At 33.5% G+C, this 20,793-nt stretch overlaps 1 protein-coding gene across 2 annotated transcripts in view; it reads left to right on the plus strand.

Annotated features, from left to right (window-relative positions):
• Positions 1 to 20,793, plus strand: part of LOC136039267 (probable arginine--tRNA ligase, mitochondrial) — a 93,382-nt gene that overhangs the window by 37,049 nt on the left and 35,540 nt on the right. For both annotated transcript variants that reach the window (XM_065722845.1, XM_065722844.1), the window contains exon 4: positions 6,256 to 6,380. In XM_065722845.1, coding sequence (XP_065578917.1) covers positions 6,256 to 6,380 — 125 coding nt within the window. The remainder of the gene's footprint in view (positions 1 to 6,255; positions 6,381 to 20,793) is intronic.

A 20,793-nucleotide genomic window follows, 5' to 3' on the forward strand; every position in this document is an offset into this window, starting at 1 on the left:
TTTTAATAGAAGGTGTTTGTTACACGAAAGAGAATATAAACCCACGAGGGCCAATAAAATAAAAACCCAAAAGGCCTAGGAAAATTCTTCAGGGCCCCCCGCCAAGTCAGGTTTTTCTATGTTGTTGGAGTTCAGCCCCCCACCCTGAATCAAGATTCAAACTTAGACATTACATCATAGTTTTTCATGAATTCTTTAAAGACCCATAGGGCCGGGAAAAAACTTTCAGGACCCTCCCAAGTAGGGATATAGTCCAAATTGATCATAGCCCCAATATTTTTCTGCTTCACTCACACACAGGCTTTTGATATAGTCAAACAAAGGATTTTTCCTCTATTTTCAGGAACATTGTGTGAAAGGTTATACAGTTTAGCTGTCTATTGATTTCTAAGAATAAGGGCTTGTTATTCTTCTAGCAGGATCGAGTAATTTTCATTGTTCTGGGAGGGGGTGGGGGTAAAAACAGGGTATGAAATTGGTATTTTTAACTGTCTTATATTAGATCTTGAACTTGATACATCAAGATTAAAAAAATGGATACGTCCCAAAGATACCAACAAGTAAGTCTCATTGTATATTAAGGATACCCCCCTCACAAAAAAAGGCGATATTGTAACAAAATTTGGGCTTCTATAGTTCACTATATTAGTCTAACAACTAACCCTTCCCCAACCCTCATACAAAAGCTTTATTGGAGGTATAATAATCTTATTTTCTCGTAGAATTACATTTACTGTAGATTTTTCTGCTATCTCAAAAGCTCCTTGCGAATCGAAGCATGTTTTGACAGATTAGTTAAACATACATTATATATTACTTCTCAGCTATTTGGGTTGTACATATCCTTGGACAGGTATTGTCACACTAATTTAGTGAAGGGGTGCATTCTTGCCATCGGGTAATTTGAACGCTCTAACAGCAATTAAGCCGGGCAAACCGTTTCACAATAAAGATCTATTTTTCTCATACAATGATCCTTACGTTGTTCACTAAAATTGTGATCTATATAAAGTGTGATCTATTTACACTAAATCTTTGATTTTCTCGGGGGATGGAGCTAGTTATGATTATTATTTCCATATGTAAAATGTAACTACCTCCAATTTAACTAGTCAATAGTTATTTGAGGAACGAGGGCATGGAGCGAGCGTTTATCAATTATTAAAAAGGGTTGCTTCTAACAACTGCTTTGCATAGTGAATTGTCTATCTAAACAAATTACTTATTTACGTTAAACGATTACATAAATCTATGCGTTAAATGAGGGTATCGGTAATTTTTGTCTCTATAGTAAATAAAAATAGGTAAAGAAGGAACATTTTGGCCATAATAATAAATTATTATGTATGGTCTCTCCTCGCCTACTCAGGGGCTATGGATCCATTTTGAAGTAGTGTTTTCGATTATACTTCAATATTAAAATTGAAGTTAAAAAGAGGTATGTTGAAACTAGAAATTTATTCTTGTTTTCAGAATGTTTTGCTTAATACGTTTAAACTCTGTGTATACAAAACTTTTGTAGCTCAAGTGGGAAATATGTGGCAACTTGCAAAAATCAAGACATCATTATTTAGAAATCCAGAACAATCCTTAGAAATCAAGAAGAAAACATAGAAATTAAGACCAAACCATACAAATCATGACTGAATTGTAGAAACTATGAGCAATGCATAGAATCCAGACCAAACCAAAGAAAATCAAGGCCAAACTCTAGAAAAGATGGTCAACCTTAAAAATTAAGACCAATCCGAAGAAATCAAGGACAATATCTAAAAATCAAGACCAACGCGTACGAATTATAACCAGGTCCCTAGAAATCTGGTCAAATTAATAAAAATCAAGATGAAACTAAAATTTTAATTCAAATTTTGGAATTTAAAATGAATACTTATGGGCATCACGTCAAGGCTAATTGTAGAGAAAGCCAAAACAGATAGTTCAATTGAGTGAGGGGTAATTCTGGCATTAACCCCCTTTTCTTAGGTTTGGATAAAAATGATTTTAGTTCATTTGTTAACAGATATGTCTATCTATTATCCTTCCATGGGTCATTTCTAGGGCAGAAGAACTAAGGTAGATAGTCATATAGCTAAGATAATCGTAGAACCTGTAGTTTTCCTAGTGTTTAGAAAAAAAAAAACAGTATAAAGACAAAACAAATAGAAAATCTTTTGACAAAACTGTGACAAACAAGACGAAACTGTCAAAACAGTAGACGAAACTATAGACAGGTCCATAAAAATCCAGAAAAACTCTATGGAAATCATAACCAATGCATAGAAATCAAGACGAGTAGAAATAAAGACTATTACATAGAAATCAATACCAAACCATAGAAATCAATACCAAAACTCTAGAAATTAAGGCCAACCTCTAAAAATCATGACCAATTCATAGAAATCTAGACGAATTGATAAAAGTCAAAACCAATCTGTAGAAATCAAGAGCAATACATAGAAATCCAGTAGTTTGGGGGTTATGAATGTAATAACGCCCATAGGGAGCATACTATCGGAGCTACTAGCCCCGTCAAGCCGTTATTACGCGTTCCTGGGTCATGCGTCATACGATACTAGTATTTTACACTTGAGACTTACCTTTTGGTATCTTTTTGACACATCCATTTTTTAAATCTTGAGGCATCACGTTCTATACCCACCGGAACAATGGAGATTACCCAATTTTTGTATAAGTAGAAAATAGTAGAATACAAAAAGTTCAAACATAATCCAAAATAATTCGAAATAACATACAAATCATTCTTAGGAAATATAAAAATACTTTGCAAGATTCTAACATATTTCTAACTGAGTGAAAAATAGTTGGTGCACAACATACAATACTTGCTACAAAACACAAAAACTCTAATAACACACCAAATTGATTTCTACGTATTGGTCTTGATTTCCAAGGGCTGTTCTGGACTTTTATATATTGATCTCTTGAGATTTTGTGAGTTGATCTGGATTTCTACGAGTTGGTCTTAATTTTGATGGGATTGCTCTAGATTTTTACATATTAAACGCCTGATTTCTTCGGTTTTGTCTTACTTTTTAGAGGTTGGCTTTGATTTCATTAGTTTGATCTTGGTTTTTATAAATTTGACCGAATCTCTTGAACCTGTTCATGCTTCGTATGTATTGGTCTTGATTTTTAGATGTTTTCCTGGATTTTTTTTCGGATTAGTCTTGATTTTTAGTGGGTGACCTTCATTTTTAGAGTTTGTTCTTGTTTTTTATCGTTTGGTCTGAATTCTTATGCATTGGTCTTGATTTCTAAGGATTGTTCTGGATTTCTACATATTGATATCTTGATTTTCGCGAGTTCCCACATATTTCGCAGTTGAGCTACAAAAGTTTCATTTAACAGAGTTTAAATGCAATAAGCAAAACATTCTGAAAAAACAAGAATAAAGTTATGGTTTCAACATGGCACCTCTATATATTCGATTTCAATAAGCTGCAGGCAGCCAAAACATGACTTCCAAATGAGTGCATAGCCTCTTAGTTGGGGGGGGGGGAGGGGCCTCACGTTATTCATTATTACAGCCAAAATTTCTTGTTTACCTATTTTTTATTTAATACAGGGAAAAATATTACTCATACTCTCATTTAATGCATAGAAAAGTTACTTTTATGTAACTATTTAACGTGAAGAAGAAACTGGTTTAGATAAACAATTCACTTTGCAAAACAGTGGTAAGAAGCGACCCCTTTTGAAAATTAACAAAAGCTCGGTTTATGGCCTCCTCCCTCGAATAAGCATTGACTAGTTAAATTGGATATTGTTACCTTTTCAATACGGAAATAGTAATTATAACTAGCTCCACCCCCCCTCAAAAACCAAAGATTTAGTTGAAATATATCACACTTTCCATAACTATTTTTCGAAACTTTATGCATCGTTCTGTGAGAAAAATATATCTTTATTGTGAAATCGTTTTCCTGTTTTAATTGCTATTAGATCATTCAATTTACCAGATGGTTAGAATGCACCCTTTTACTCAATGAGTTTGCTGATATCTGTCCACGGATATGTACTACCCAAATAACTGAGGGGTGATAATTATTGTGTGTTTAAGCCAACTGCCAGAAATTTTTTGATTAGCATGGGTTTTTCGGAAATAGCAGACAAATTTACATTAATTTTAATTCTGCGAGAAAATATGATTATTATACCTCCCATGATACTTTTTGATGGGGTAGGGGGTGGGGCTTTAGTTGCTAATCCAATATAGTGATTTATAGTTGCTCAAATCTGGGTTATTTTCACCTCTTTTTTGGTGGTGGCTGGTTTATCCTTAATATGCCTAAAGAGCTACCTGTTGGTATCTTTTTGACGTATCCATTTTTGCAATCTTGAGGCATCACGTTCTATACCCCCCAGAAAAATGGAAATTACCCAATTCTGCTATAAGAATAACAAGGCTTTGTTCCTAGAAAATCAATATATGTTTAAAGTGTATAACGGTTCCTTTGCTTGACGAGAACGAAAGACTCTGTGTGTGTGAAGTATGCAAATATTGGATTATGATCAATTCGGACTCTCTCCCTACTTGGGAGGGCCCCGAAGGTTTTTTCCTAGTCCTCGTGACTTTTTTTTGAAAAACCATAGAAAAATTATGATATAATGTCTACGTTTGCGTTTTTTCAGCGTGGCCCTGAGCTCCAACAGCTTCTATTATGTAATAACAGAACTCATCATAATTTGGTGGGGGGAGGGTTAAGGTTTTCCTGGCCCTCGCCGTTTTTGAAACAATCAAAGGAAATAGATTTTCTATCAAGCGGTAATCCTATCTTATGCAGACCAAGCGGCCTGAAACCATTATAGCTGCGGACGCTCCTTCTGTACCGTAATCTTTTCAAGCTTCACTGTTTACTCACTCCCTCAAAGCTCCCATTTCCTCAAAATCCCTTCGTTTGACTTCTTTCTGCCCCGTTGGAGAAGAACCAACTAAATGTCATCGTAGTGGCTTTTGGAGACATCGCGGTTTTTGTGCCATTTGAATTTGGATCTAAATGGATAGACCAAACCATCCAAATCCAGACCAAACCATACAAATCAAGACTAAACTCTAGAAATGAAGGTCAGCCTCTAAAAAACATCATTTACATCATCAAAAGACTACGATGACATCAATAATCAATCATCAAAAATACTTCGATGGAATCAATCATTATTTAAATCATCAATCTAAAAATGAATCATCGAAATGTTCGGGTATGAATAGATTTACGATTATATGCTGTACGATCTAAATTAGAAATTTTCACATGTTAAACTGGAAATTAAAATACTTTACGCTTCTTCTTCTAGCAACAAGGACAACATTAAGCGAAGATTATGTTAATGACGTTTTGTATAGCAGTATCTTCTAGCAGTATATTATGTCAATGAGTTTTGCATAGCAGTATCTTCTAGCAGTATATTTTGAGAAGAATCAACTAAATATCATCGTAGTCGTTTTGCAGATATCTCGGTTGTTGTACCATTGAATCTTGAAAGGATTTCGCTGTGAAAATTTCTGATTTCAGTCGTTTGCGCACCAACAATCCTTAATAACTGCCCGACAATCCTTAATAGCTAAAAACAATATTTTGTCGTCTTCCTATAAGATAACGGATATACTCAATACGCCCTTTTTGTTTATGGCCCGACGGATAGTTGAAAATTGGATTCTTACCGCTGATATCATACACATTTTTTAACCGGTGATTGAGTACCTTCAGATCGTGTTTGCTATTTAACAAAGATTCTAGATTTCAGAATTAACGATTAAATAATTCGTGCCATGAATTTTTGTGATACTCTGCTATACGATATTGAAATTCTCACATTTTATTGAAAAAATAAAGTGCTTTTTTATTTTTAACAACAAGCAACACAATATCTGAAAAGGCGTCTAGGGTACTAATTCTCGACAGTGTGAGGTCATGTGGTGAGGATACATTTCTCTAAATCTAGTGAGAGGCACTCTTGTGATTTTTTCATTGGATATACAAACACAAATTATTTTTTAATAAAAAACACTAAAAAGAAGTTTTTTATCTAGGAGAATTGCGCCCCCTTCCCTGAATGGCACCCTGACCTGAGTGTCTTTCCATCGGTTTTCTCACTTGTGAGGGCGCTGGATCTTGGCAATCGCAATTTGCTGGGCCTTCCCTAAATTTTCTATGATTATCTGCTGTACGATCTAAACTAGAAATTTTGAGATGTTAAATCGGCAAGTAAAATACTTTACGCTTCTTCTTTTAGCAACAAGGACAACTTTAAACGAAGATTACGTCAATGACGTCCTGGGAATATCTGCAGTTTTAGTGAATGATTTGAAACAAAGACGTCAGAAAGACTACGTTTTCAACTGGGAGAAAATTCTAGCTGTAAGTTTCATTTAGAACATTTCTGTGCTAAGCTATTTACTACAAAAAAGTATAAATTCGAAGAATTATTGTAAAATGGATTTTTTTTTTGTAAAATGTCTTTGGGGTCCCTTTACCGATTGGGTTATTTCAATTCAATTATTAATGCAAAAATGAATAAACAAAAGTGTACAAATTGAATAAAGCTTCTGAGCGACAACACCACAAAGGATAAAACTCAAAAACTTGAAAAAAAAGACAAATAAAAAAAAAAAAACACAGCAACACAACGCCACACAATCTGAAAAATAAACAAACGAAAAAGAAGATAAAACAACTACATAGGTAGCGAAGGACCCCCTTGATCCATATTAATGGATATTAATAGCCTCCCAATGTGGTAAAAGTAAGTTTTACTGTAGTAAAATTAAATTTGATTTTTTTATGAATAAAATGAAAAAAAAACAACAGAAGATAAAACAACTACCTAGGTAACGAAGGACTCTTTTATTCCATATTAATGGCTTCCCATTGTGGTAAAATTAAATTTTACAGTAGTAAAATTAAATTTGATTTTTTAAAATAAACGAAAAAAAGAAAAAAAAAAACAGAAGAGAAAACAACTACTTAGGTAACGAAGGACTCCCTTGATGCATATTAATGACCTCTCATATTGGTAAAATTAGTTTTACTAATTAACTTTGTACAATTAACTAGTTAACTTAAGTTAACTAGTTAACTAATTAACTAGTAGAATTAACTTTGATTTGCTTTTTTAAATAAGGGGAAAAAAAGAGAATATAAAACAACTACTTAGGCAACGACGGACTCCCTTGATCCATATTAGTGGCCTCCCATTGTGGTAAAATAAAGTTTTACTGTAATAAAATTGAATTTGATTTTTTTTTTATAAATAGAAGGAAAAAAGCAGAAGATAAAACAACTACTTGTATAACGAAGGACTCCCTTGATCCATATTGATGGCCTACCAATGTGGTAAAATTAAGTTTTACTGTGGATAAATTAAGTTTGATTTTTTTTATAAATAAAAGCATAAATTAAGTTTAATTTTAAATTTGATTAGATTTTTAAATGAAACTAAAATTAAATTTATTTTTTTAATTAAAGGAAAAAAAAAACGGAAGATAAAACAACTAGTTAGGTAACGGAGGACTCCCTTGATCCATATTAATGGCCTCCTATTGTGGTAAGATTAAGTTTTACCGTAGTAAAACTATATTTCATTTTTTTTATAAATGGAAGGAAAAAAACACAGAAGATATAACAACTACTTGGGTAACGAAGGACTCCCTTGATCCATATTAATGGCCTCCCAATGTGGTAAATTTAAGTTTTACTGTAGTAAAATTAAATTTGATTTTTTTACAAATAAAATGAAAAAACAGATAAAACAACTGCTTAGGTAATGAAGGACTCCCTTGATCCATATTGATCCCGCTTAATGGTAAAATTAGGTCTTACTGTAGTAAAATTCAATTTGATTTTTTTTATAAATAAAAGGAAAAACAGGTTAAACAACTGCTTAGGTAACGAAGGAATTAATGGCCTCTGATTGTTGTAATATTAAGTTTTACTCTATGTCACAATCCTGCAAAATATTTTTTCATCTAAATCATAGTAGAAATTGTCGATTTCTTTTTTAAATTTGATTTTTTAAATTAAAAAAAAACAGAACAGAAAACAACTATTAAGGGAACAAAGAATCCATATTAATAGCCTCCCAATGTGATAAAACTAAATTTTACTTTAGTACAATTAAATTAAATTTTTTTTTTTTTTAAACAAAACGAAGAAAAACAGAAGATAAAACAACTACTTAAGTAACGAAGGACTCCCTTGATCCATATTAATGGCCTCCCATTGTGGTAAAATTAAGTTTTACTGTAGTAAAATAAAATTTGATTTTTTATAAATAAAAAGAAAAAAAAACAGAAGAGAAAACAACTACTAGGGTAACTAAGGACTCCTTTGATCCATATTAGTGGACCCCATTGTGGTAAAATTAAGTTTTACTGTGGATAAATTAAGTTTGATTTTTTTTTTTTTATAGATCGAAGGAAAAAAAGAAGGGGAAAAACACTACCTAGCTAAAGAAGTACTCTCATGGTCCATATTAATGGCCTCCCACTTTGTAAAATTAAGTTTTACTGTAGTAAAATTAAATTTGATTTTTCTTTTATAAATTAAAAGAAAAACAAGAGCTAAGAGCTCATATGGCACTTGTGCCGAGGCAAGAAGAGCTAAGAGCCAAGAGATCATATGGTATGAGCTCTAGCAAAATTCTATGAATCAATAGATTGATTTAAAAGAAAAATAAGAGGCTTAATGCCGGTCAGGATTTAAAATAAAGCTCTGAGTCACGATGTCCTTCTAAATATCAAAATTCATTAAGATCCGACCACCCACTCGTATGTTATAAATACCTAATTTTTTCTAATTTTTCCTCTCCCTTTAGCCCCCCAGATGGTTGAATCTGGGAAAACGACTTTATCAAGTCAATTTGTGCAGCTCTCTGAGACGCCTACCAATTTTCATCGTCCTAGCACGTCCAGAAGCACCAAACTTGCCAAATCACGGAACCCCTCCCCCCAACTCCCAAAGAGAGCAAATCCAGGACGGCTCCGTCTATCACGTATCAAGGACATTTGCTTATTCTATCCACCAAGCTTCATCCCTTTTCCTCCATTCCAAGTGTTTTCCAAGATTTCCCCCTCCAACTCCCCCCAATGTCAAAAGATCTCGTTGGGATTTGAAATAAGAGCTCTGAGACATGAATTCCTTCTAAATATCAAATTTCATTAAAATCCGATCACATATTCGTAAAATAAAAATACCCCAATTTTCACGTTTTCCAAGAATTCCGGTTTTCCCCTCCAACTTCCCCCAATGTCACAGGATCTGGTCTGAATTTAAAATTAGAGCTTTAAAGCGCAAGACCCTTCTAAATATCAAATTTCATTAAGATCCGGTCACCTTTACGTAATTTACAAATACCTCAATTTTCAAAATTACTCCCCCCCCCCCCCAACTTCACCAAAGAGAGCAAATCCGGTCCGATTATGTCAGTCACGTGTCTTAGAGAGGTTTTTATTCTTCCCATCAAGTTTCATCCTGATCTCACCGCTTTAAGTATTTTCTAATTTTTCCGGCTCCCCTCCGCCCCCCCCCCCGTAAGTTAAAAACACGTCATTTTTTCTGATTTTTCAGAATTATCCCCCCCCCAATAGAGCGGATCCGTTCCAATTATGTAAATCAAGTATCTAAGACTTCTGCTTATTTTTCCCTCCAAGTTTCATCCCGATCCCTCCAATCTAAGCGTTTTCCATGATTTTAGGTCCCCCCCCAATGTCACCAGATCCGGTCGGGAGTTAAAAAAGAGCTTTGAGATACGATATCCTTCTACACACAGTCGACACACAAATATGACGTCACTCGACACACACACACACAGACAACTTATTTTTATATATATAGATATATGTATCTATATATATATCACCCCCATTTTGGGGGTGATACCTGACGCGGGGATGCCATGGATATTCTGTGGTAGCCACAACACTGTGCTGGGTAGAGAATTTAGAGTGGCGAAACCCTATATAGGCCAGTGTATTCTCCTGATGAGCCCTTATGTTGGGTGTTGCCTCTGAATTATTTGTCTATATTATTTTTTCTATTGTTCGGTAAATGACGACTTATACTTATTGACGACATGACTGCCTGTCCATGGATTATTCTTTATGGTTGATTGTGTGTGGCTATGCTGTTTGACCTATGTGATTGTATGGATGAGTAGGGTTAAGGCCTCATTCAAGTGCTGGTCTATATTAATCACTAATTTAGGAAAACAGTCTTCCTTTTCTCCTTCTGTCTCTCTTTTTTTTTTTTTTGTGTGTGTTTGTGCTGTAGCATTGGTGATTTCTCTTTTCATGATATATATATATATATATATATATATATATATATATATATATATATATATATATATATATTCTCTTTTCATGATATATATATATATATATATATATACTAGCTGTTGGGGTGGCGCTTCGCGCCACCCCAACACCTAGTTGGTGGGGGCGCTTCGCGCCCCCCCCCCCAAGCCCCCCCGCGCGCGTATGTTGTTACGCGCCATATTAGTTACGCGCCATTGTAGTTGTGTCCCTATGTCCCACCTGTGAATATAGATAGATATATATATATATATATATATATATATATATATATATATATATATATATATATATATATATATATATATATATATATATATATATATATATATATATATATATGTTTTTAACTACGTAAAACTTGCGAATATACAACATTCTTTGCTGTCCCATTGTCTGTGCATATAAATAGATTGTCAGGTTTACCGACTCTTGAACATGCAACATATAATGGTCCATGGGAAAACAATCCGTATTCAGATCTATACCTCATGATTCTAATGATTGCCCTTGAGCTTTGTTGATGGTGATTGCTAATCGACCATTCCCTGAGTCGCCATCGTCATTTATATATCCCCCTGTGCACCCCGGCGTCCCCTTTGTAGTTATGTCCCTGTGTCCCGGTCGTCATTTATATTCCCTGTGTCCCGGTCGCTATTTGTGTCCCGGTGTTCCAGTCTGTGATTTCTCTTTGAGTGTCCCGGGCGTCATTTATATTCCTTGTGTCCCGGTGTCCCGGTCGTCATTTATATCCCCCTGTGCCCCCCGGCGTCCCCATTGTAGTTGTGTCCCTGTGTCCCGGTCGTCATTTATATTCCCTGTGTCCCGGTCGTCATTTGTATCCCGGTGTCCCGGTCTGTATATACATTCGTTTTTTAGTTTTGTTTTTCTCCTTTATTTTTTTCCTTTTTTCTTTTTTTTCTTTTTTAGTTTATTAAGATTTTTAGATTTTTTAGTTTTTTTATTAGTTTTTAGTTTTTTTGTAGTTTTTACCATTTTTTTAGTTTTTTTAGTTTTTTTTTTTACTTATGTCCTGGTCGTCATTTATACTCCCTGTGTCCCGGTCGTCATTTGTGTCTCGGTGCTTTGTTGATTGCTAATTTATATTATATTTATATTTATATTTTTTATATTTATTAATATTTTTTTAGTTTTCTTTTTCTCTTATTTTTCAGTTTTTTCCTTTTTTTTAGTTTTTTCTTTTTTAGTTTTTAGTTTTTTTTCTTTTTAGTTTTTTTTTGTAGTTTTTACCTTTTTTAGTTTTTTTTCTTCTTTTGTATTAGTGTGAAATAATTCAGACGTCATATGCGGACAAACACGACGTCACTCGACAGACAGACAGACAGACATAACCCACAAACAACTTATTTTTATATATATTTATTCATATTTTTTTAGTTTTCTTTTTCTCTTTTATTTTTCAGTTTTTTCCTTTTTTTTAGTTTTTTTCTTTTTTAGTTTTTAGTTTTTTTAGTTTTTTACCTTTTTTTAGTTTTTTTTAGTTTTTTTAGTTTTTTAGCTTTTTTAGTTTTTTTATTAGTTTTTATTTTTTTTGTAGTTTTTGCCTTTTTTTATTTTTTTCAGTTTTTTATTAGTTATTAGATTTTTACCTTTTTTTAGTTTTTTTTTAGTTTTTTAGCTTTTTTAGTTTTTTTTTCTTTTTAGTTTTTTTTGTAGTTTTTACCTTTTTTAGTTTTTTTCTTCTTTTGTATTAGTGTGAAATAATTCAGACGTCATATGCGGACAAACATGACGTCACCTGATCCATCCACAGATCCACACACAGACAACTTATTTATATATATATACTAGCTGTTGGGGTGGCGCTTCGCGCCACCCCAACACCTAGTTGGTGGGGGCGCTTCGCGCCCCCCCCCAAGCCCCCCCGCGCGCGTAAGTCGTTACGCGCCATAATAGTTACGCGCCATTGTAGTTGTGTCCCTATGTCCCACCTGTGAATATAGATAGATATATATATATATGGTTTTAACTACGTAAAACTTGCGAATATACAACATTCTTTGCTGTCCCATTGTCTTTGCATATAAATAGATTGTCAGGTTTACCGACTCTTGAACATGCAACATATAATGGTCCATGGGAAAACAATCTGTATTCAGATCTATACCTCATGATTCTAATGATTGCCCTTGAGCTTTGTTGATGGTGATTGCTAATCGACCATTCCCTGTCCCGGTGTCCCGGTCGTCATTTACATCCCCCTGTTTCCTCCGGTGTCCCCGTTGTAGTTGTGTCCCTGTGTCCCGGTCGTCATTTATATTCCCTGTGTCCCGGTCGTCATTTGTATCCCGGTGTCCCGGTCTGTATATACATTCGTTTTTTAGTTTTGTTTTTCTCCTTTATTTTTGTCCTTTTTTTTTCTTTTTTAGCTTATTTAGATTTTTAGATTTTTTAGTTTTTTTATTAGTTTTTAGTTTTTTTTTCTTTTTAGTTTTTTTGTCCCGGTCGTCATTTATATCCCCCTGTTTCCCCCGGTGTCCCCGTTGTAGTTGTGTCCCTGTGTCCCGGTCGTCATTTATATTCCCTGTGTCCCGGTCGTCATTTGTATCCCGGTGTACCGGTCTGTATATACATTCGTTTTTTAGTTTTGTTTTTCTCCTTTATTTTTTTCCTTTTTTTTTCTTTTTTAGTTTATTTAGATTTTTAGATTTTTTAGTTTTTTTATTAGTTTTTAGTTTTTTTTTCTTTTTAGTTTTTTTGTAGTTTTTACCTTCTTTTTAGTTTTGTTAATTTTTTTTTTACTTATGTCCTGGTCGTCATTTATACTCCCTATGTCCCGGTGCTTTGTTGATTGCTAATCGAACATTCCTTTTGTCCTGGTCGCTTTCTCTTTGAGTGTCGTCATTTATTTTTTTCTTTTTTAGTTCTTTTAGTTTTTACCTTTTTTAGTTTTTTTTAGTTTTTTAGATGAAAATTTTTTTTAGTTTTTTCCTTTTTTTCTTTTTAGTTTTTATTGGTTTTTACCTTTATGTTAGCTTATTTTTCAGTTTTTTCCTTTTTTTTAGTTTTTTTTTATTTTTTATTTTTTTTAGTTTTTTACCTTTTTTTAGTTTTTTTAGTTTTTTTAGTTTTTTTAGTTTTTTAGCTTTTTTACTTTTTTTATTAGTTTTTAGTTTTTTTGTAGTTTTTGCCTTTTTTTAGTTTTTTCAGTTTTTTTTTTAGTTTTTTATTGGTTTTTACCTTTATTTTAGCTTATTTTTCAGTTTTTTCCTTTTTTTTAGTTTTTTTTAGTTTTTAGTTTTTTTAGTTTTTTACCTTTTTTTAGTTTTTTTAGTTTTTTTAGTTTTTTAGCTTTTTTATTTTTTTTATTAGTTTTTAGTTTTTTTTGTAGTTTTTGCCTTTTTTTTAGTTTTTTTAGTTTTTTAGCTTTTTTATTAGTTTTTAGTTTTTTTTGTAGTTTTTGCCTTTTTTTAGTTTGACAACTTATTTTTATATATATAGATAGTTTTTTTTTTTTACTTATGTCCTGGTCGTCATTTATACTCCCTGTGTCCCGGTGCTTTGTTGATTGCTAATCGAACATTCCTTTTGTCCTGGTCGCTTTCTCTTTGAGTGTCGTCATTTATTAGTTTTTTCCTTTTTTTCTTTTTAGTTTTTTATTGGTTTTTACCTTTATTTTAGCTTATTTTTCAGTTTTTTCCTTTTTTTAGTTTTTTTTATTTTTTATTTTTTTTAGTTTTTTACCTTTTTTTAGTTTTTTTAGTTTTTTTAGTTTTTTAGCTTTTTTACTTTTTTTATTAGTTTTTAGTTTTTTTTTGTAGTTTTTGCCTTTTTTTAGTTTTTTCAGTTTTTTTTTAGTTTTTTATTGGTTTTTACCTTTATAGTTTTTTTAGTTTTTTAGCTTTTTTATTTTTTTTATTAGTTTTTAGTTTTTTTTGTAGTTTTTGCCTTTTTTTAGTTTTTTCAGTTTTGACGTCACCTGATCCAGTTTTTTCAGGTGACGTCACCTGACACATCCATCCATCCATCCACAGACAACTTATTTTTATATATATAGATATATATATATATATATATATATATATATATATATATATATATATATATATATATATATATACTAGCTGTTGGGGTGGCGCTTCGTAAGTCGTCCCCCCGCGCGCGTAAGTCGTTACGCGCCATATTAGTTATGCGCCATTGTAGTTGTGTCCCTGTGTCCCACCTGTGAATATAGATAGATTTATATATGTGTTTCAAACTACGCAAAAATTGCGAATAAACAACATTCTTGGCTTTCCCATTGTCTGTGCATATGCAAAGCCGTATGTACTAATAATGACGTCATATACAAACGCTCTTTTTACAAACAAACAAACATGCATCCACATAACTCGTTTTTATATAGATAGATACAATACAAATTAACTGCGTAAAACTTGCGAATAAACAATATTCTTCGCTGTCCAATTGTCGCTGCATATAAATACATTGTCAGGTTTACCGACCCTCGAACATGCAACGTACAATTTTCCATGGGAAAAACAATCAGGATTAAGATCTATACCACATTTTTCTAATGATTGACCTTGAGCTTTGTTAATGGTGATTGCAAATACTAATCGAATTGGGAATTGCAATCTTTTAAATTGAAAAAGCAGATCCGTTGGAATCATGGGAATGCGAGGAATAAGAACAGCCTCACCCTCATAAGGCCCTGTCAAGATTGTGGCCTCTATTAGGTTTTCCATTGTTTTTTTTTTACGGCAAGTCGCGTGCCATTGCAAAGCTTTGGTGGGTTGATATTTCTTAAAAGTATTATTGGTACGCCTATTTTTAGTTGTAGCACGTGTGGTGGAAACCCTGAAGGATCTATGGAATTTAAAAATTCAGATGGATAATTAACCGCTTCATTTGGTTCCAAAACTGTGTCGACTGACTTGTAAAGGACTGCCTGGTCTCGAATCTTGTTCAAAACAATATTGTTGATTTCGGGGACGTCTATATTTTTGGGTGCGAGAATCGCTCTTTCACTTAGCCATTTATTATTTTTATAATTTTTTAGAATATTCGGAAATACTTTTTCAATCAATTCATTTTTGGACGTCACTAAATTACAGAAATCAGCAGGTAGTTGTATACGTCCTGAAATTGAGTCTACTGTTTGACCAGAGTCATCGTTTTGCAATCGGACACGCATATTTGTAGTTAATTTTAATATTTTTACGTGTGCCTATAAATTAGAATTTTTTAGGCAAGCATTCATTTCGTCTGCATGAGTTAAACTACGTAAAAATTGCGAATATACAACATTCTTGGCTTTCCCATTGTCTCTGCATATACAAAGCCGTATGTACTAATAATGACATCATATGCAAACGCTCTTTTTACAAACAAACAAACATGCATACATACAACTCGTTTTTATATAGATAGATAGATAGATAGATAGATAAAATACAAATTAACTGCGTAAAACTTGCGAATATACAACATTCTTCGCTGTCCAATTGTCGCTGCATATAAATAGATTGTCAGGTTTACCGACCCTCGAACATGCAACGTACAATTGTCAATGGGAAAAACAATCAGTATTAAGATCTATACCACATTTTTCTAATGATTGACCTTGAGCTTTGTTAATGGTGATTGCAAATGCTAATCGAATTGGGAATTGCAATCTTTTAAATTGAAAAGGCAGATCCGTTGGAATCTTGGGAATGCGAGGAATAAGAACAGCCTCACCCTCAAAAGGCCCTGTCAAGATTGTGGCCTCTATTAGGTTTTCCATTTTTTTTTTTACGGCAGGTCGAGTGCCATAGCAAAGCTTTGGTGGGTTTATATTTCTTAAAAGTATTATTGGTAGGCCTATTTTTAGTTGTAGCACGTGTGGTGGAAACCCTGAGAATAATATCTCGAGGTAAAAACTGATCACCGACCATAACGATGGCCACTTCGTCGATAGTTGGAGCATTGTATCTACGCACATGTTGGCCAGGAGGCGTTTTGTCAGCGGAAATAACAATTTTATGCGTATAAGTAGGCATCAAATCGATGGCTGTTTTGAACAGACGCACTAAATTATTATTTTCGTGGAAAAGATGTTGTAATTGGGAAACGATTGTCCTTTCAATGTTGGGAGAAATTTCGCAACGTGCATTCAATTCAGAATTTCTATCACTGATGAAGTACAATTGTAAAAATTTATGATTCTCGCCTGAGAATGGTAGAAGAGACCCTGCTCTATGATAAATTTGCCCTTTTACTTTGAAAGTAGACATAAATTGATCTGGATTTTCAATTTGGGCTCCAAACGACGTCATTTGGAAACATGAGTTGTATTTTCTGATTCATTTATATTCCTTATGTCCCGGTGTCCCGGTCGTCATTTATATCCCCCTGTTTTATATCCCGCTTATTTTTCAGTTTTTTCCTTTTTTTAGTTTTTTTTTTACTTTTTTAGTTCTTTTAGTTTTTACGTTTTTTAGTTTTTTTTAGTTTTTTAGATGAATTTTTTTTTTTAGTTTTTTACCTTTTTTTCTTTTTAGTTTTCTATTGGTTTTTACCTTTTTTTAGCTTTTTATCTTTTTTATTTTTTTTATTTTTATTTTTAATTTTATTAGTATTCTTTTTCTCTTCTATTTTTCATTTTTCCTTTTTTTTAGTTTTTTTTTAGTTTTTAGTTTTTTAAGTTTTTTCCTTTTTTTAGTTTCTTTAGTTTTTTAAGTTTTTCGGCTTTTTTATTTTTTATTAGTTTTTAGTTTTTTTTGTAGTTTTTGCCTTTTTTTAGTTTTTTCAGTTTTTTTTTAGTTTTTAGTTATTTACCTTTTTTAGCCTAACCAGGATTTGAACCTAGGACCTTCATTCTCCGTTCTGACACCCTCTCTCACCGAGTGACTACTCCAGCATGTTCATTTTGGTGTTTTAAATGGTATATTATTAACCAAATTAATGTGTTTTACAATATACTAAGCATCGTCATAACAAAAATGACGGCAACTAATTTCATGACGTCAGCCGAAACATGACGTCACCTGATCCACAGATCCACAGACAGACAGACAACTTATTTTTATATATATAGATATATATATATATATGTATATATATATATATCTATCTATATATATAAAAATAAGTTGTCTGTCTGTCTGTCTGTGGATCAGGTGACGTCATGTTTCTGTGTCGACTGACGTCATGAAGTTAGTTGTCGTCATTTTTGCTATGACGGTGACGTCATTAAAGATATTTAAGACATATATGTTCACGTAGAAATCTATTAATGTTTAAGTTTAAAATGACTGATGAACTTACAATGGCAAAAGCCGATGAAGAAGCGCAAAGAGTCTATGCCAAAAAACTTGCTGCTGATAGAGAAAGTCAGAAAAGAAAGCGTGCCGAGGAATCAAAAGAACAGCAAGGAAACAGGCTTGAGGCTAAAGAACGCAAAACCGCGCAGTTAGATGAAGATCCACCTGGACAGTGAGAGTCAAAACATATCAAAACTGAAAATGATAGCGATGATGATTGGGTTTGGGATTTTGACTTGGATAAGGTCATCAATGCCTACCAGATTTTAGTTAAAAAAACAAAGGTTCGGCGATATGTATTTCATAGTGAAGCTAAAAAATAAAGAAGAAAACGAAAACTGAAAAAAGAAAAAATGTAAAAGACTAAAACATACTAAAAAGAAAAAACACTCAAAGAGAAATTACAGACCAGGACACAAATGACGACCAGGACAGAGGGAATATAAATAACGACCGGGACACTCAAAGAGAAATTACAGACTGGGATACCGGGACACAAATGACGACTGGGACACAGGGAATATAAATGACGACCAGGACAAAGGTATTTAAGAATATCGTTCAAAGAAAAATTTTTAATTGTAAGAAGACCATTGAAAGAGAAATTTCTAATTGTAAAATGACTGAAGAACCTACAATGGCAACGGTACCACCATCAAAGTAGATAACCAGTGGGTTGTTCCATATTCCCCATTATTATCAAAAACATTTAATGCACACATAAACGTTGAATACTGTAACTCCGTAAAGGCAATCAAATTTATATCAGAATTTTATAACTTCACTTTAGTTATTATAGAAGATTTGTGCGTACGTATGGCAAACAAACCTCTTCAGGATTTGGGAATGCCTTCACCTAACCGTATCGCTGCTGTTTCGACATGTGTAGAATTGGATCGTGAACAAAGTTACAGTACGAGTGATCTATTGTCGTATGTACAAAATAACATTTCCAAGTTAACGTCGGAACAAAAAGACATTTATGATACGATAGACTCAATTTCAGGACGTATACAACTACCTGCTGATTTCTGTAATTTAGTGACGTTCGAAAATGAATTGATTGAAAAAGTATTTCCGAATATTCTAAAAAATTATAAAAATAATAAATGGCTAAGTGAAAGAGCGATTCTCGCACCCAAAAATATAGACGTCCACGAAATCAACAATATTGTTTTGACCAAGATTCGAGACCAGGCAGTCCTTTACAAGTCAGTCAACACAGTTTTGGAACCAAATGAAGCGGTTAATTATCCATCTGAATTTTTAAATTCCATAGATCTTTCAGGGTTTCCACCACACGTGCTACAACTAAAAATAGGCGTACCAATAATACTTTTAAGAAATATCAACCCACCAAAGCTTTGCAATGGCACGCGACTTGCCGTAAAAAAAACAATGGAAAACCTAATAGAGGCCACAATCTTGACTGGGCCTTTTGAGGGTGAGGCTGTTCTTATTCCTCGCATTCCCATGATTCCAACGGATCTGCCTTTTCAATTTAAAAGATTGCAATTCCCAATTCGATTAGCATTTGCAATCACCATTAACAAAGCTCAAGGTCAATCATTAGAAAAATGTGGTTTAGATCTTAATACTGATTGTTTTTCCCATGGACAATTGTACATTGCATGTTCGAGGGTCGGTAAACCTGACAATCTATTTATATGCTGCGACAATTGGACAGCAAAGAATGTTGTATATTCGCAAGTTTTACGCAGTTAATTTGTATTGTATCTATCTATCTATCTATCTATATAAAAACGAGTTGTGTGTATGCATGTTTGTTTGTTTGTAAAAAGAGCGTTTGCATATGACGTCATTATTAGTACATACGGCTTTGTATATGCACAGACAATGGGAAAGCCAAGAATGTTGTATATTCGCAATTTTTACGTAGTTTAACTCCTGCAGACGAAATGAATGCTTGCCTGAAAAATTCTAATTTATGGGCACACGTAAAAATATTAAAATTAACTACAAATATTCGTGTCCGATTGCAAAACGATGACTCTGGTCAAACATTTTCAGATCAATTGCTGGCAATTGGAAACGGAAAGCTCCCAGTAGTGGGAAAGCCAAAAATCTTGTATATTCGCAATTTTTACGTAGTTTGAAACACATATATAAATCTATCTATATTCACAGGTGGGACACAGGGACACAACTACAATGGCGCGTAACTAATATGGCGCGTAACGACATACGCGCGCGGGGGGGGCTTGGGGGGGCGCGAAGCGCCCCACCAACTAGGTGTTGGAATGGCTCGAAGCGCCACCCCAAGCAGCTAGTATATATATATATATAGTATATATATATATATATATATATATATATATATATATAGTATATATATATATATATATATATATATATATATATATATATATATATATATATATATATATATATATATATATATATATACTATATATATATATATATATATATATATATATATATATATATATATATATATACTATATATATACAATAGCTGTTGGGGTAGTGCCCACCCCCCAAGCCTTTCCCCCCCCCGCGCGTAAGTCGTTACGCGCCATATCAGTTACGTGCCATTGTAGTTGTGTCCCTGTGTCCCACCTGTGAATATAGATAGATATATATATATATTTTTTTAACTACGTAAAACTTGCGAATATACAACATTCTTGGCTGTCCCATTGTCTGTGCATTTAAATAGATTGTCAGGTTTACAGACTCTAGAACATGCAACATATAATTGTCCATGGGAAAAACAATCTGTATTCAGATCTATACCTCATTATTCTAATGATTGGCCTTGAGCTTTGTTGATGGTGATTGCTAATCGAACATTCCCTGTGTCCCCGTCGTCATTTATATATCCCCCTGTGCCCCCCGGCGTCCCCGTTGTTGTTGTTTCCCTGTGTCCCGGTCGTTATTTGTGTCCTGGTGTCCCAGTCTGTAATTTTTCTTTGAGTGTCGCGGTCGTCATTTATATTCCCTGTGTCCCGGTGTCCCGGTCGTCATTTGTGTTCCGGTGTCCCGGTCTGTAATTTCTCTTTGAGTGTCCTGGTCGTCATTTATATTCCCTGTGTCCCGGTCGTCATTTGTGTCCCGGTGCTTTGTTGATGACGTCAGTCGACAAACAACTTCATGACGCATACAGCTCAATCCTTATAATCACGTCAGTCGACAAACATGACGTCAGTC

Source organism: Artemia franciscana, chromosome 19 (assembly GCF_032884065.1).
Source record: "Artemia franciscana chromosome 19, ASM3288406v1, whole genome shotgun sequence".
Classification (NCBI taxonomy): domain Eukaryota; kingdom Metazoa; phylum Arthropoda; class Branchiopoda; order Anostraca; family Artemiidae; genus Artemia; species Artemia franciscana.